At 44.8% G+C, this 16,952-nt stretch overlaps 1 protein-coding gene across 2 annotated transcripts in view; it reads right to left on the reverse strand.

Annotated features, from left to right (window-relative positions):
• Positions 1–16,952, reverse strand: part of AKAP12 (A-kinase anchoring protein 12) — a 115,869-nt gene that overhangs the window by 16,637 nt on the left and 82,280 nt on the right. The window contains exon 1 of one of the 2 annotated variants that reach the window (XM_074397276.1): positions 12,338–12,542. The exons of the other annotated variant lie outside the window; for it this stretch is intronic. Coding sequence (XP_074253377.1) covers positions 12,338–12,362 — 25 coding nt within the window. The 5' untranslated portion in view covers positions 12,363–12,542. Of the gene's footprint in view, positions 1–12,337; positions 12,543–16,952 lie in introns of those variants that run through there. 2 annotated transcript variants of the gene reach the window in all.

The following is a 16,952-nucleotide window of genomic DNA, read 5'->3' on the forward strand; positions in this document are numbered from 1 at the left end:
GGACACTGTGTGCAATACCCTGAGAAGGACACAACACCACCTTTGTAGTATTCTGGCTAAGAATGAGTGATCTATTGCCAGCCGCAGTGGCTCATGCCTGCAATCCCAGCACTTTGGGAGGTCGAGGTAGGCGGATCACCTGAAGTCAGGAGTTCGAGACCAGCCTGGCCAACATGGTGAAACCCAATTTCTACTAAAAATACAAAAATTAGCCAGGTGTGCTGGTGGGCACCTATAATCCCAGCTACTGGAGAGGCTGAAGCAGGAGAATCGCCTGAACCTGGGAAGTGGAGGTTGCAGTGAGCCGAGATTGCACCCCTGCACTCCAGCCTGGGCAACAGATCGAGACTCTGTCTCGGGAAAAAAAAAAAAAAAAAAAAGCAACCTAAATTGATTTAGCCAAAACAAACATCAAATAAGGAATGGGCGGAAATGGAGAGAGCAGAACTTATGCTTTGAAAATATCAAAGTCTAAGAGACAAAAGCTGTAGACATGTTCCAGATTAAAAGAAGCTAAATAGACATGATAAACACTTGATCTCTGACCCTCGGGTGGGTGGATCTTGTAATGCAAAGAGGAATGCTTTAAAGTGGACATAATTAGATTAACTGACAAAATTAGAAGCAGATTATAGGAAAGTTCTGTAATAATGTAAATGTATGATATTGATGACCATCAATAACTGTACTATGGTTATGAGAGGGAATATCCCTAATCTTGGAAAATACACACTGAAATATTTAGGGGTAAAGGACCATGATCTATGTAATTTACCTTCAGATGCTTTCCTAATTTTTTCTTTTTCTTTTTCTTACTTTCTTTTCTTTTCTTTTCTTTTTTTTTGAGACAAGGTGTCTCTCTATTGCCCAGGTAGGAGTATCATGGCGTGATCTTGGCTCACTGCAGCCTTCACTTCCAGGCTCAAGTGATTCTCCAGCCTCAGCCTCCTGAGTAGCTAGGACTACGGGCGTGAGCTACCAACGCCTGGCTAATTTTTGTATTTTTAGTAGAGACAGGGTTTTCCCATGTTGGCCAGGCTGGTCTTGAACTCCTGAGTTCAAAGCAATCCGTTTCAGCCTCCCAAAGTGCTGGGATTACAGGCATGAGCCACCGCATGATTCCAGCCTGAAGTTACCATTAAAAAAAAAAAAAAAAAAATCACTTGGAAGAATGCACTTGGAATAGCAGATAACTATTAAAAATTATAGAAACGGCCGGGCGCGGTGGCTCAAGCCTGTAATCCCAGCACTTTGGAAGGCCGAGGCGGGTGGATCACAAGGTCAACAGATCGAGACCATCCTGGTCGGCATGGTGAAACCCCGTCTCTACTGAAAATGCGAGGGATTGGCTGGGCATGGTGGCACATGCCTGTGGTCCCAGCTACTCAGGAGGCTGAGGCAGGAGAATTGCTTGAACCCAGGAGGCGGAGGTTGCGGTGAGCCGAGATCGTGCCATTGCACTCCAGCCTGGGTAACAAGGGTGAAACTCCGTCTCAAAAAAAAAAAAAAAAAAAAAAAAAATTATAGAAACAACAAAATGGGGAGTGATGACTTACCTGATCTGATTTTAGAGGAGGACATCAGAAATTCACTTCATATTACATACCATGACATAAATTTTATCTATGTATTAAACAACAAGAAAATGACTTAACTTTCCCCCACCAAAGAGAGAAAACGAATTCAGGCAGAAGGGAAGAAAATTAAAGAGCAGAGGTACTGGGGACAGACTGGTGTTTAAATTTTCGCTGTTCCACTTGCTAGCACCGGGCCCTTGTGGAAGTTTCTTAGCATCTCTGTTGTTAGACATTTCTCAAAAGAAGGCACACCGGCGGCAAAGAAACATGAAAAAATTCTCAGCGTCACTAATTATCAGGGAGATGCGAATTAAAACAACAATCTTGCACCAGTCAGAATGACTTTTATTTATTTATTAATTTATTTATTTAGAGACAGTCTCGCTCTGTCTACCAGGCTGCAGTGCAATGGTGCCATCTCGGCTCACTGCAACCTCTGCCTCCTGGGTTCAAGCAATTCCATCTCAGCCTCCTGAGTAGCTCGGACTACAGGCGCACACTACCATACCTGGCTAATTTTTATATTTTTAGTAGAGACAGGGCTTCACCATATTTGTTAGGCTGGTCTTGAACTCCTGACCTCAGGCGATCCACCTGCCTTAGCCTCCCAAAGTGCTGGGATTATAGACATGAGCCACCGTGCCTAGCCAGAATGGCTATTATTAAAAAGTCAGAAAAGCAACAGATGTTGGCATAGATGTGGAGGAAAGGGAACATTTATACATTGCCGGTGGGGATGTAAATTAGTAAGAGAGCTACGGAAAGCAATATGGAGATGTCTCAGGAACAAAAAATAGCACTACCATTCCACATAGCAATCCCACTATGTGGCATCTGTATAAGAGAAACAAAATCAATTTATCAAAAAGATGCCTGCACTTAAACTTAAATGTTTCTTCCAGCACTATTCACACTAGCAAACTTATGGAATCCACCCAAGTGTCCATCAAGGTTGACTGAATAAAGAAAATGTAATCCATATACACCATGGAACACTATACAGCCATAAAAAACAATGAAATCATGTCCTTTGCAGCAACATGCGTGGATCTGGAGGCCATTATCCTAAGTAAAATAACTCGGAAACAAAATAAAATGCTGCATATTCTCATAAATGGTGGCTAAACAATGAGTACACAGGGACATAAAGATGGAAATAACAGACACTGGGGTCTCTAAAAGGGAGGGAGGGTTTAAAAATATTATTGAGTGCAATGTTCACCACTTGGGTGATGGGTACACTAGAGTCCAAACCTCATCATTCTGCAACAGATCCATGTAACAAACCTATACACATATCCCCTGAATCTAAAATAAAATTAGGCAAGGCACAGTGGCTCACAGCTTTACGTAATCCCAGCACTTTGGGAGGTTGAGGCAGGAGGATCACTTTGGGGTCAGGAGTTTGAGACCAACTTTGGGCAACACGGTCAAACCCCATTGCTACTAAAAATACAAAAGTTAGCCAGATGTGGTGCTACATGCTTGTAATCCCAGCTACTTGGGAGGCTGAGGCAGGAGGATTGCTTGAACCTGGGAGGTGGAGGTTGCAGTGAGCCGAGATTGTGCCACCGCACTCCAGCCTGGATGACAGAGTCAGCCCCCATTTCAAAAAAATAAAATATAATACAGTAAAATAAAAATAAAATGAAAATCTCTGTTCTAGTGTCCACACCTATAAGTCACTACCAGTATTTCCCATAAAGGCTGGTTATGAGGATGAAGTATCACTTGGCTTTCTATAAAAATAATAAAAATTTCAATGGTTTTTTGCTTGTTTTCTTCAGAATAGAACGACATATTTTTCATTACTTTTTGCCAAGTCCAAATATAATCAAATTGTAGAAGACTTTACAGAATAGGGAAAATTTTTCATAAGGACAACACCCAGAGATAATCACTATTTGTGTTGTTTTCCGAATGAAGTCTTCAAAACTAAGACTTGATTGCTGCACGATTTGTTTTTCTGTCCCCATGGTTAGATAATGTCCCATCTTCGCCATCACGCTTTGTCACAAACATTTCCGTGTAAAATCATTGTCTAAATGCCTGAATGAGTTTTGGACAGAAGAGGGCAGTATTGAACAGTTCTCAGCTCTGCGGAAGCAGAAAGCTCTTGATTTTCAGGACCAGAAGTTACCGAAAATCACCAATACAAAAAATTGAGATGCATTTTCTTTTTTTTTTTTTTTTGAGATGGAGTCTTGCTCTGTCACCCAGGCTAGAGTGCAGTGGCACTGGAATCCCTGCAACCTCCACCTCCTGGGTTCAAGGGATTCTCCTGCCTCAGCCTCCCCTGTAGCTGGGACCACAGGCACGCGCCACCACCCCTAGCTAATTTTTGTATTTTTAGTAGAGCCGGAGTTTCACTATGTTGGTCAGGCTGGTCTCAAACTCCTGATCTCCAGTGATCCACTCGCCTCAGCCTCCCAAAGTGCTGGGATTACAGGCGTGAGCCACTACGCCCAGCCTGAGAAAGTATTTTTACATGCTCTCGGCATGCTGGTTAAAGATTGTAGCTTACTCAGTGAGCACAGCACCAGGCTGTTAAATGCATTATCATTATAAAACAGCCTAAAAGATGTGGGGGCGCCAGGCAGGAGAGGCTCAGACCAGAGGCTCAACCCACTTCCACCACTGGGAGTGAAGGGAGTAAGTGATTGATAAGAGGCCTCTAAAAATAATGGAGGGGGCCTCCAGGACTGGCAGCCAGTCAGCCAGTGTTCACCTGTGCAGACCTGGCACGGTGGAATCCATTCACAATGACGCTTCATCACAGCCTTCCGTTAATGCGCCTTTTTCTATTTGGAGACGGCGTCTCACTCTGTCGCCAGGCTGGCGTGCAATGGCGCGGTCTCAGCTCACTGAAACCTGAGCCTCCTAGGTTCAAGCGATTCTCCTGCCTCAGCCTCCTGAGTAGCTGGGCCTACAGATGGGCATGACTACGCCCACCTAATTTTTGTATTTTTAGTAGAGATGGGGTCTCATCATGTTGGCCAGAATGGTCTCAATCTCTTGACTTTGTCATCTGCCTGCCTCAGTCTCTCAAAGTGCTGGGATTATAGGCGTGAGCCACTGCACCTGGCCTAGCGCACTTTTAATTTATGATTTCGAAACTCCTACGACATTTTCATTTGCCTTAAATTTGTCCAACTGGCTACAAAGAGGAAAATCAAAAAGCTCGATCTTTGATTCGGGATCACCGATAAGGGGATGCACTTTTTGATGCCCCCAAAACCTTCTTCCATAGAAACAACTGATTTTGCAGTGGCCTTTCCACATGATGTATAATTTAACTCAAGTGTGACTGAATGATCCTGACGTTTTGAAAAACACTGCTATCCACCCAAGTCTCTCAGATGCCCAGAAAGTCCAGTCACGGTGCTCACATACTCCGGTGCTGAGGTTCAGCTAGAAATGACTCCACCATCCCACTAGGTCACAAAGATGGCCAAAATGTCAAAGGGAGTGGTTGGTGTGTCCCCTGTAGAAGCCTCTGGAGCCCGAGTTCACAGGCACCTCTGTCTCTGTACTGTTCTGCCGGTCACGGGTCTTCTTCCACCCTGTAGACACTTCAAAGGGCAGGAAAAAGGCTAATCTTCCAACAGGCCACAAACTCATATGTGGTACATGTCTAGTATTGACAGGTCTTTCGACATCAACCATGAGTGAAAACAACACCATAGACGCCTTGTTTCTCAAGAGACTACTACTACAGACACCACATACTTCTGTGCCCTTCTTCTGGGTGGAGACACCAATCACATGCTTGTGTGAGACAGGGCCAATCTGCCGAAAACGTTAATTGGAAAAGAAAAAAAAATTTTTTTTTTTTTAAATGGAGTCTTGCTCTGTTGCCCAGGTTGGAACACAGTGGCACAGTCTTGGCTCACTGCAACCTCCGCCTCCCGAGTTCAAGCAATTCTCTTGCCTCAGCCTCCTGAGGAGCTGGGACTACAGGTGTCCGCCACCACGCCTGGCTAATTTTTGTATTTTTAGTAGAGATGGGGTTTCACCATCTTGGCCAAGCTGGTCTCGAACTCCTGACCTCCACCTCAGCCTCCCAAAGTGCTGGGACTACAGGCATGAGCCACTGCCCTTGGCATAAGAAAAGATAATTTTAAAGAAGATGTACAAAGAGCTTTCTTTCACTTAATTTTCTGAATATACCAGAAGGAAGGATCTCTGCCTGGATATAGAGCATATAAGACACAGGGCTGGACATGCTACTCAGTAGGGTGCCAGCTACTCGGGAGGCCGAGGCAGGAGGATCCTTGAGCCCAGGAGTTCCAGGCTGCAGCGAGCTATGATCATGCTACTGTACTCTAGCCAGGCGACAGAGATCCCGTCTCCTAAAAACAAAACTTTTACAAAAATGCAGCAAAAATAAAGGCTAGATATGGATAAAGCTACTTCATGCTACAATTTCAGGAAGGAAAAATAATTTGAAGTTATCACTGCCAAGAACTTGGGTAAGCTTTTTGCTTTATGTTTATCTAAGCTAAATGAAAGTTACCTTAAATATTAAGTGTGAAAAGTAAAACAGAGAAGAAAAGATATGGAGTGAACACCTCTCACCCTGTTTTTAAGAGTATAAACTATCCTCAAATACTACATTGTAAAAAAAATTATAACACATCTTTTTTTTTTTTTTTTTTTTTTTTTAAGACGGAGTTTCTCTCTTGTTACCCAGGCTGGAGTGCAATGGCGCGATCTCGGCTCACCACAACCTCCACCTCCTGGGTTCAGGCAATTCTCCTGCCTCAGCCTCCTGAGTAGCTGGGATTACAGGCACGCTCCACCATGCCCAGCTAATGTTTTAAAATATTTTTAGTAGAGACGGGGTTTCACCATGTTGACCAGGATGGTCTCGATCTCTTGACCTCGTGATCCACCCACCTCGGCCTCCCAAAGTGCTGGGATTACAGGCTTGAGCCACCGCGCCTAGCCTATAACACATCTTTAATAGGTGCTTTTTAATATTTTAAACAGCTTTGTCATAACAAGCCCCTTTTTTTTTTTTTTTTTTTTTTTGAGACGGAGTTTCACTCTTGTCACCCAGGCTGGAGTGCAATGGCGCGATCTCGGCTCACCGCAACCTCCGCCTCCTGGGTTCAGGCAATTCTCCTGCCTCAGCCTCCTGAGTAGCTGGGATTACAGGCACGCGCCACCATGCCCAGCTCATTTTTTTGTATTTTTAGTAGAGACGGGGTTTCACCATGTTGACCAGGATGGTCTCAATCTCTTGACCTCGTGATCCACCCACCTCGGCCTCCCAAAGTGCTGGGATTACAGGCGTGAGCAACCATGCCCAACCAGGATTTTTTTTTTTAACAAGCCCTTTTGAGGTTAAAAAAAAAAAATCCTGGTTGGGCATGGTTGCTCACACCTGTAATCCCAGCACTTTGGGAGGCCGAGGTGGGCAGATCACCTGAGGTGGGGAGTTAGAGACCAGCCTGACCAACATGGAGAAATCCCCATCTCTACCAAAAATACAAAATTATCCGGGTGTGGTGGCACATGTCTGTAATCACAGCTACTCGTGAGGCTGAGGCAGGAGAATCGCTTGAATCCAGGAGGCGGAGGTTGCAGTGAGCCGAGATCACACCATTGCACTCCAGCCTGGGCAACAAGAGCAAAACTCCATCTCAAGAAAAAAAAAAAAAAAGGCCTATGGAATATTAATGGAGTCAAATAAACGTGAAAATGAAAATATATGAAAAGTTGCATCTTTTTTTTTTTTTTTTTTTTTGAGACCGAGTTTCGCTCTTGTTACCCAGGCTGGAGTGCAACGGCGCGATCTCGGCTCACCGCAACCTCCGCCTCCTGGGTTCAGGCAATTCTCCTGCCTCAACCTCGTGAGTAGCTGGGATTACGGGCACGCACCACCATGCCCAGCTAATTTTTTGTATTTTTAGTAGAGACGGGGTTTCACGATGTTGACCAGGATGGTCTCGATCTCTCGACCTCGTGATCCACCCGCCTCGCCCTCCCAAAGTGCTGGGATTATAGGCGTGAGCCACCGCGCCCGGCTGAAAAGTTGCATCTTTAATGATGTAGTAAGAAACCAAAACTTGAAATCATTTCATGTACAAAAATCTTACTTTGGCCAAGAATTACTGAACTGTTTCACATTGAGGTGTTACCTGCTATTAACCCAGGTTTATCTCGATAAATGTTCTGTGAATCTCAATTTATAAAATCAATCTCCAGGTCTTGTAATGTATATGTGCAAATACACATTTTCCTTTCGAAAACATCCATAATCTCCCACCCCCAAAGCTGCAAAGGCTCTGTGATCCCAAGTAGGGCTGAGCTGCAGTGGTCCCTGCTGGCTGCCCGCTTCCCGCCCTGCAAGCTCCACACGATGTAGACACAGCCCGTGTGTTCAAAACCTGGAACATCACCTTTCTTTTCTGACTTTTCCAAATACTTAGAGATTAAGAGATAAAATATAACTTGTTTTCTTTTACTTCAGAGGTTTAAAGGACAAACAAAAACAAAAACCCTTAGGCTGGCCCAGTGGCTCACACCTGTAATCCTAGCACTTTGCGAGGCTGAGGCGGGCGGATCACCTGAGGTCAGGAGTTCGAGACCAGCCTGACCAACAAGGTGAAACCCTGCCTCTACTAAAAATACAAAAATTAGCCTGGTGTGGTTGGCAGGAGCCTGTAGTCCCAGCTACTCAGGAAGCTGAGACAGAACTGCTTGAACCTGGGAGCTGAAGGTTGCAGTGAGCCGAGATGGTGCCACTGCACTCCAGTCTAGGCAAGAAAGTGAGACTCTGTCTCAAAAGAAAAAAAAAAAAAGAAACCTTTAAAGGAATATGCTGATTATATATTATTAAATGTTAATGTTTTTATCCCAAACTTAGCCATCAGGTTTCAGTGACAACCACCACCATCATCTTTGGTAGAGAAAAAGAAGTGCGAAATTGCAGAAACGGCATGTTCATTTTTCAGGCTCCCTGTCCCCAGGCACATCAGGACGGCTTACATGACATCTGGAACTAGTTAACTTTCCCCAAGATTCACAGCACTGTCCTGGAATTTTTCCAGGAATTCTCTGCATTCTAAATGCACCCCCATGTGCTACACACCCAACTTCCCTTGTTCTAAAGCTCATTAACCACACAGCCTCCAAGCGGAGATACACTCAAACTCAGAGAAGCAAAAATGCCATACAGAAGCATACAGGTGACATCATCATTGGACCTGGGTTTTTTTTTGGGGGGTGAGGTAAGGACAGGGTCTTGCTCTGTCGTCCAGTCTGGAATGCAGTGGCACAAGTGAACCTCCCACCTCAGCTTCCCAAGTAACTGGGATTACAGGCACGCACCACCATGCCCAGCTAGGTTTTTAATTTTTTATAGAGAGGAGGTCTCCTCTGTGTAGACCATGCTGGTCTCGAACTCTCTAGACTCAAGCGATCCACCTGCCTCGGCCTCCCAAAGTGTTGGCATTACAGGAATAAGCCACTGTGCTCAACCCCATCCCTGGTCTTGATATTGATGTTTTATGATCCCTTAAACATCCGGGCGGCATCTAAGAATGTGGACGTCGCTAAACAAATATTAGCATCTTCACAACGAGAAAGAGGTCTTTTGCAAGGTACGCTACCATTAGGCTCTTACTAGCTGTGAAACCTTGGGTAATTACCAAATCACAAGAAGCTCACTTTCATGATAGAAACAGGGTTACACGACCACTTTTTGCAGTATTGTGAGGAATAAATGATAACACCCACAAAGTGCTGAACATCTGCCAGACTAGGTGCTCAGGAAGTGGTAGTTATTAATCTAGCAGTTGTGAAAGTATCAACTTCTTGTCTCCAAAGTCTTTTGACAAGGAATCTGTCTCCATAGCAGATGTGAAATAGCCATGTGCAAGGTATTTTTTTTTCTCTTGTAAAAATTATCTGCATAGGGAAGTACATTATAAATAATCTAGAACTAACATGAATGTTGGAGGATTGATTCTTCCCCAGTTGGTACTTTAAAGAATAATGTCCCTATTTCTCATGATACTCTACGGTTTGCAAAGTATCAATATTACCAGTTTCAGTAATGTGGGTGACTTAGAGAAAACAGAAAGATGATACTTGCTTAATTCAAAAAGCATTTTTTTAGCCAGGTGTGGTGGCTCATGCCTTTAATCCCAGCACTTTGGGAGGCTGAGGCAGGTGGATCACCTGAGGTCAGGAGTTCAAGACCAGCCTGGCCAACATGGCAATACCCCATCTCTACTAAAAATACAAAAATTAGCTGGGCGTGGTGGTGAGTGCCTCAGCCAGTAACTCGGGAGGCTGAGACAGGGAGAACTGCTTGAACCCAGGAGGTGGAGATTGCAGTGAACTGAGAGTGTGCCACTGCACTCCAGCCTGGGTAACAAAGTGAGTCTCTGTCTCAAAAAAAAAAAAAAAGGGAAAAAAAGCATTTTTTTTTTTTTTTTTTGGCTGGCATGCCATTACCATGTGAGTGGGGAAGGGGATGATCATCATCATGTCACATCACTTATTTCTTGTTTCCAAGCTAACTTACTGATTGCAAATGGGATGTGAGACAAAGAGACCTCAAGAATGGCAACAGTATGGAACGTGAATAAGCAATCATTTCATCATTCAATTTCCACTGCATTCATTTTAGTGGTTTGTGTAAACCAGATTGTGTGTGTGTATGTGTGTGGTGGGGGGGATAACAGTATTAAGGGTCAGCTTTTCCTTACTTTCAGAAATGCAAACTCGTTCCTAAATAGTTACTACAAAATGTCATCAGTCCTGTTAATGAATTGCAAAGTTTAAACACACGCCTCCTCCGAAGGTAGCATAGTACTGAAGAGAAACACAGTTATCTTCCATAGTATGTAAATGAGTAATCTCAAAGATGCAAGAGACCTTTAGTATTTCATTAAACCTTATTGTCAGTTTTTAAAGCCCTCATGGTTTTTCAAGAACCTGAGCAACTATTTAAAGATGATGATGGTGAATCTTCCCCAACGGAATAACTTACAGAGGAAAAAAGCAAATGACAGCCGAAAGTCCCTTTCATTTTTACTTCTTCCACTACTAAGGTTTTTTGCTGTTAAATTTTTGGAGTAAAGATTTTCTGTACACTTTCTTATTACCAAGAAAAAGTGCAAGATTTTGCCACATCCTCCACACCCACATTGTGAGAAAAGTAAATTCAGTTAACAATAGGGCCAATTACCTGATTTTGCTTTAAAAATTAGTCCTTTCAACTATTTCCATTCATTTGTCATTCCACTGGGATTATCTGAGCCAACTCTTCAAAGACCCCTTAAGTGCTCCAAGTTTATTAACCTTTAATTACTGCTAAAACGACCACCTTCTTTTACCATAAGAATCTCAGTGTGATTTGCAGTAGCAAATAAAAATAATTTTTAAAATCTCAGTGTATGACTAATCGATCAGTGAATATAATAAAAATCATGTTGTACCCAAGAGGTACTCAGAAAAGTCATGATCTCAGAAGCACCACCCCCAGTTGTGAGGCCATACAATACACATTTGCATATTTCATTCATAGAAAAATTAACCTGTGGAAAAATGGAGATTTTTGTGTTTTAAAGTTTTTCATTTTGTACAGCCTATTTATTAATAGTTTCTAGATATGGCATAAACTTTCAAGCTAGGTAAATGGCAGAAAGGTTAGCCAAGTCAACACGGGGGGGGGGGGTGTGAATTTTAAGGAAATCTCAAAGTAAACAAGCTAATCTATAGGAAGTGAGAGGCACTCAGTTTTGCTAAAGTTTCACATTCTTTTAAAATTCCACAGGAGCGCAAGGCTTTGCAGGAGCAGTTGCATTGAGAAAATTTTAAGTCCTAGACATTCGATAGTTGCTTTTTTTAAAATGTAGATTTGGCAACAGTAATCTCAAATATTTAAAGAAGCGCTGTTTCTATAAAGTTAAATTAGCAAATGAGTTTAATTTTCTTGATGGAAGGAAGAGAAAACTCGCAGGTTAGGGCACGGTATGATGGCATAACACTATCAAATGTCAAGTTAGAGGAGCTGAAAGAGCATTCTAAAAGTTTGATGCGTGTAAGTTATTTGCTAGAAGTAGGTATTGAGTATTATAATTCCTACTCACGGCCAGATTCCTAGAAAGTAAACTAAAGAAACATGCCTTTTTTTTTTTTTTTAAACTATTCATTGCCTAAATGGTGTTGCTTGCTAGTCACCAATTTTATAATAACGATGGCTTTATTAAAACCACCACTTAAACAGAGCTAAATGTTAACTCCCTAAATCACCAAGTGTACCTTTATTCAAAGTTCCTAATAAACCAGTCAAAATGCAAAAACACTTGTAATTTCTCCAGAAGAAGAATGTATTTGGTTAATGACTACGGCGGGAGATTAAGCTTTCACAACCTATTTCCAAATTCACACACATACAGATTTCTAACCAGTCGCCTGCTCTTGCTCCTCCCCACATCTTCTCTCCCCAAGGGGAAAATGTACAACCCCTGACAAAATACAAAGTCTCCTCTAGGCACAGTCAAGAAGATTCCAGCTCAGCCAAAAGTGAAACGCTGAGGTTGTTTGGTTCTTGCTGAGCCCCAGAGAGAATGGTCTTCTGATGAAAAAGTCAGCACGCGGAGAAAAATAAATGCCAGCAACGGTCCAGCCCCTGACCTCCAGGCTCCCCACCAAAGGCTCATCATTCCGCGGAATGAAAAGCGCTTTCCCCGCCCCGCGCCTGCCGTCGGAAGACAAAGGCGACCTGGCTGGTGCCTTACCTGTGATCGTGATGGTCCCCAGCATAGTTTAGGGAGCGCTACCGAACAGCAGACGGGCTGAGCCGGTCCCTGCCCTCCCCGGCAGACGCCTCCTCTCCTTCCCGCCAGCCCCGGGGGGGTCTCGACGGGATCAGAGCGGACCGAGCGCCCAGCCGCCCCTGGAGGATCGGGGAGAACCCGAGGTGCCCTCGGAGCTGCCGCTGCAAAAAGCGGGGCACGGATGCTTTTCCCCAGCTAATTATAGGAGGACCCCGCCCCCCACCCACGCTCCCACCCCGCCCCCCACCGGCGGCCTGGCGCTGGCCCCTCCCTCGCTGCGCTCCAGGACTTCGGGAGCGCAAACTTCCCGGCCCCGACTACACAGGCGGGGGTCACGTGCTTCATCCCAAAGCCCTCCCCCGAGCTGAGCTCTGGGCGCGCTCAGCGGCTATGCGGAGTCCCGGGAGGGTTTAAAGGGTGCTGGGCATGAGTTCGAAGCTAGATCCGCGGCACTGGGTCTAAAAGGTGACTTCCTTCCTGGCACCGATTTGCTAATGCTTCTGTATCTCAGCTTTTTCAATCATTTCAAGGAAATAACCACACAGACATTGAATTCTCCTTCCGTTTTAAGACTGCATTCTGCAACCTTACGTTTGTTCAAAGGTTGGTGTGGTGCAAAACACTGTCCCTTCTTGGCATCTGTAGCACTTATATTTTCACCATCTGTGTCTTACACATTCACACACGCTGCACTGATCTGAAGATTGCAAACTCTCAGTAGTGCTGTTTCCTGAACTCTTTCTTTCTCTTTTTTCTTTCTTTTTCTTTTTTTTTTTTTTTTTTTTTTTTTTTGAGAAGGGCTGTTAGGAGCTATCTTCAACACTTGACCAAGACAACTTTTAAAAAGCAGACTTGAGGCCAGATGTGGTGCCTCACGCCTGTAATCCCACCACTCTGGGAGGCCCAGCCGGGTGGATCACCTGAGGTCAGGTGTTCAAGACATGCCTGATCAACATGGTGAAACCCTGTGTCTACTAAAAATACAAAAATTATCTGGGCATGGTGGCAGGCGCCTGTAGTCCTGGCTACTCGGGAGGCCGAGGCAAGAGAATCGCTTGAACCCGGGAGGCGGAGGTTGCAGTGAGCCAAGATGGCGCCATTGCATTCCAGCCTGGCTACAGAGCTACCAGGCCTGTCTCCAAAAAAAGTAGACGAGCATGAAGTCTTTTCTAAATGGCAGAAGTTAATCTTTTAGATCAAACTATGCCATATTCCAATCTTTAAACTATGCCATATTCCAATCTTTAGACACGATAACATCTCTAATATGCAAGCACACAACTCAGAAATCAAAGCCTATGTTAAAAGTTCAGATTTCAGGCAGCCCTAGAATATTTCAGTTCTTTCTCATTGAAGCTTCAGGTTTGTTCTTTATAAAGACACGAGTGATGAATAAGTTGGTGTGCTCTCACAATTTTAATACACTTTTTTTGTACACCAATTTTTTGTTAGGGTAGGTCCATCAGGTCCCCTGGGTTTGTCCCCATCTTTCATCATTTTCTTATTTATCACGTCATGCCTTCCTTGCCTGCCTGACCCCATTAACAGCAGCTCTTCCCCTACGCAAACAGAAAAGTTTTACTATTGCACTTCTCTTCAGAGAATGAAGATTTTGTTCATGACTGCCTGGGGCAGGGAGGAGGGAGGGGAGCCTCGGCGTGGACCACAGTGGGCACAGCAAAGAGAAGGGTGGGCCAGGAACATGAGAATTGGAAAAATTGAAGTCCGGGAGAGCTGGCTGGCATGGCACGTAGTTGCGCCTTTTGGGCACCAGGAGGCGCGATTCACCACACTGGGGTCCAGAGTGAGCGGCATGAAGGCCGCTTCCTTGCTGGCAAACGAACCTTGTTAAAAAAAAAATCAGCTTCAGCCTCTCCAAAAACCTGGCTTCCGTTTCATATCCCGGCAAATTCCCGGCCTGGCGGGAACAGGGAGTGATGGGCTGTGTCTTGACTCAGTGAGACATTGCCTGGAAGCTGCCTCCCAGACCCAGCCACTAAGCAGCTTCCTAACCTTTGATCCTCTCTAGAGAAGTCTCAACTCTAGTTCACAAATTGCGTTAATAGTGACAATGAGTCTGGTGTGTGTGAAATGCTGCTGGTACCGACCATCCCTCTGGAGTCCACAGAGCCACCGGGGCAGGCAGCTCCGCCATTCCTCTCCTCCCAATCCCAGCCCCAGAGGGTCTTGGCTGTGCAGATCACGGATAAAGACGACTTGGGACGTTGCATCAGGGTCTACATTAATAAGTCCCTTCTCTAGAGATGCCCCAGGAGCTGCAGGTGATCTGGGATCTGAGGGCTCAGCTCTGCATCATTTCTCAGCACCAGCGGCTGGGGACCCGCAGGGCTATCATCTGGTGCCTCTTCTGAAATCGAGTCTGCCCTTGCACAGCTAAACGAATCTCCAGCTCCTCTCCTTTCTATCAGCCCAAAGTCTAACAATGGGACAAGCAACAGCTATTCCACCGAGCTGGTTAAGAAAAAAAAATTAAAAACACACAAAATGTCATTACTCACACATTTAATACCCTAAACAACACTTTCAAAGGCCACTGTACTGCTGTTCGATGTTGGCACTTAAACATTTCTTTTTATGACATTCATGAAGACACGAACACAACTGATTTTATATATAAATATATATATAAACTCAGAGTCTCACTCTTGTCATCTAGGCTTGAGTGTAATGACGCAATCTCGGTTCACTGCAACCTCCGCCTCCCAGGTTCAAGTGATTCTCTTGCCTCAGCCTCCCCAGTAGCTGGGATTACAGGTGCCCGCCACCACGCCCAGCTAATTTTTGTATTTTTAGTAGAGAACAGGTTTCACCGTGTTGGCCAGACTGTGTCCAACTCCTGACCCCAGGTGATCCGCCCACCTCAGCCTCCCAAAGTGCTGGGATTACAGGCGTGAGCCACTGTGTCCGGGCTGATATTCTTAAAAAGGCAATTAAAATCGCAAGGCAGAGCAATAGAGCATGTGCAAGTTGTAGACTCTCTCAGCCAATGGGTCTCCTTTGATCTCTGCCTCTAAGAATGATCAGGGACAGGGTGCGTGGTGCAGCTGCCCAGCGAGCCTCTGCGTGTCTGCATTCACAAAGAAAAGTCATCCATCAGGATAAAAGCAGGAGTGGAGATGAGACCTGAGGTCACTGTCCAATGCAGGCGACTTTCTTGTATCATTTCCATTCTCTGCTTTTGTTAAATCAGGATTTTTAGAGGAAGACATCACCATCCAAAACAAGAATTACAGGGAAAATTTTGCTGTATAATACATGGTGGATGACAGAAAATGTGTTTTCCCAAATCTGAAGAGTTCACTCACCAAATTTTTTTTTTTTTTGAGATGGAGTTTCACTCTGTCACCTAGGCTGGAGTGCAGTGGCATGATCTTGACTCACTACAACCTCCGCCTCCAGGGTTCAAGCAATTCCCCTGCCTCAGCCTCCTAGGTAGCTGGGACTACAGGTGCACACCACCACGCCCAGCTAATTTTTGTATTTTTAGTAGAGGTAGAGTTTCACCATGTTGGCCAGGCTGGTCTTGATCTCTTAACCTTGTGATCCACCTGCCTTGGCCTCCGAAAGTACAGGGATTACAGGCATGAGCCACCCAGCTTGGCCAATTTTTTGTATTTTTAGTAGAGATGGGGTTTCACAGTGTTAGCCAGGATGGTCTCTAACTCTTGACCTCGTGAGCCACCCGCCTCAGCCTCCCAAAGTGCTGGGATACGGGTGTGGGCCACCATGCCTGGCACACTCAACAAATATTTACCAAGTTGTTGCTTTATATTTATTACTCAAAACACCCAGGGATTAATCAGATACTGTCCCTGCCTTGGGGAGCTCAGTCGTGGGTGGTGGACATACCCAAAGGCAGGAATGGGCAGCTCCAGTTTGGCTGACCTCTGAGATAACCTTAGAGCCAGTGTCTGAAGGGATGGGGGACATTCCCTAGCTGGGGCACAAAGGAAGGTGGCCCATAGTGAGGAAAGAGCATGGACAGAGACACCAAGAGCAGGACATCTGGGCAATCATGAGTGGGTTCCTTACAGCTATGAGGCTCGGAGTCTACTTGAGGAGGTCTGGGGAGGGTTGGGGGGTTAAGGGAAAGACAATACTGGAGATAAAACTAAAAATATTTATAAAGTGTTTTGAATGACATGTTAAAGGCTTTGTCAAATTATCCATTAAAAGTGAGCAAAGAATCTGAGTAGCCATTTTTCTACAGAAAAAACACAAATGACTGATGAGCTCATGAAAGTATGTCCAGCGTTGTTGGCCGTTAGAAAAATGCAAATCAAAACCACCTCGCACCCACTTGGAGGACGATAATAAAAGAGAAAAAAGAACAGGTTGGATGCAGTGGCTGTAATCCCAGCACTTTGGGAGGCCGAGGTGGAGATCACCTGAGGTGAGGAGTTTGAGACCAGCCTGGCCAACATGGCAAAACTCCGTCTCTACTAAAAATATAAAAATTAGCTGGGTGTGGTGGTGGGCACCTATAATCCCAGCTACTCAGGAGGCTGAGGTACAAGAACTGCTTGAACCCAGAGGGGTGGAAGTTGCAGTAAGA

The sequence above is a fragment of the Saimiri boliviensis genome, chromosome 4, assembly GCF_048565385.1.
Source record: "Saimiri boliviensis isolate mSaiBol1 chromosome 4, mSaiBol1.pri, whole genome shotgun sequence".
Lineage (NCBI taxonomy): Eukaryota > Metazoa > Chordata > Mammalia > Primates > Cebidae > Saimiri > Saimiri boliviensis.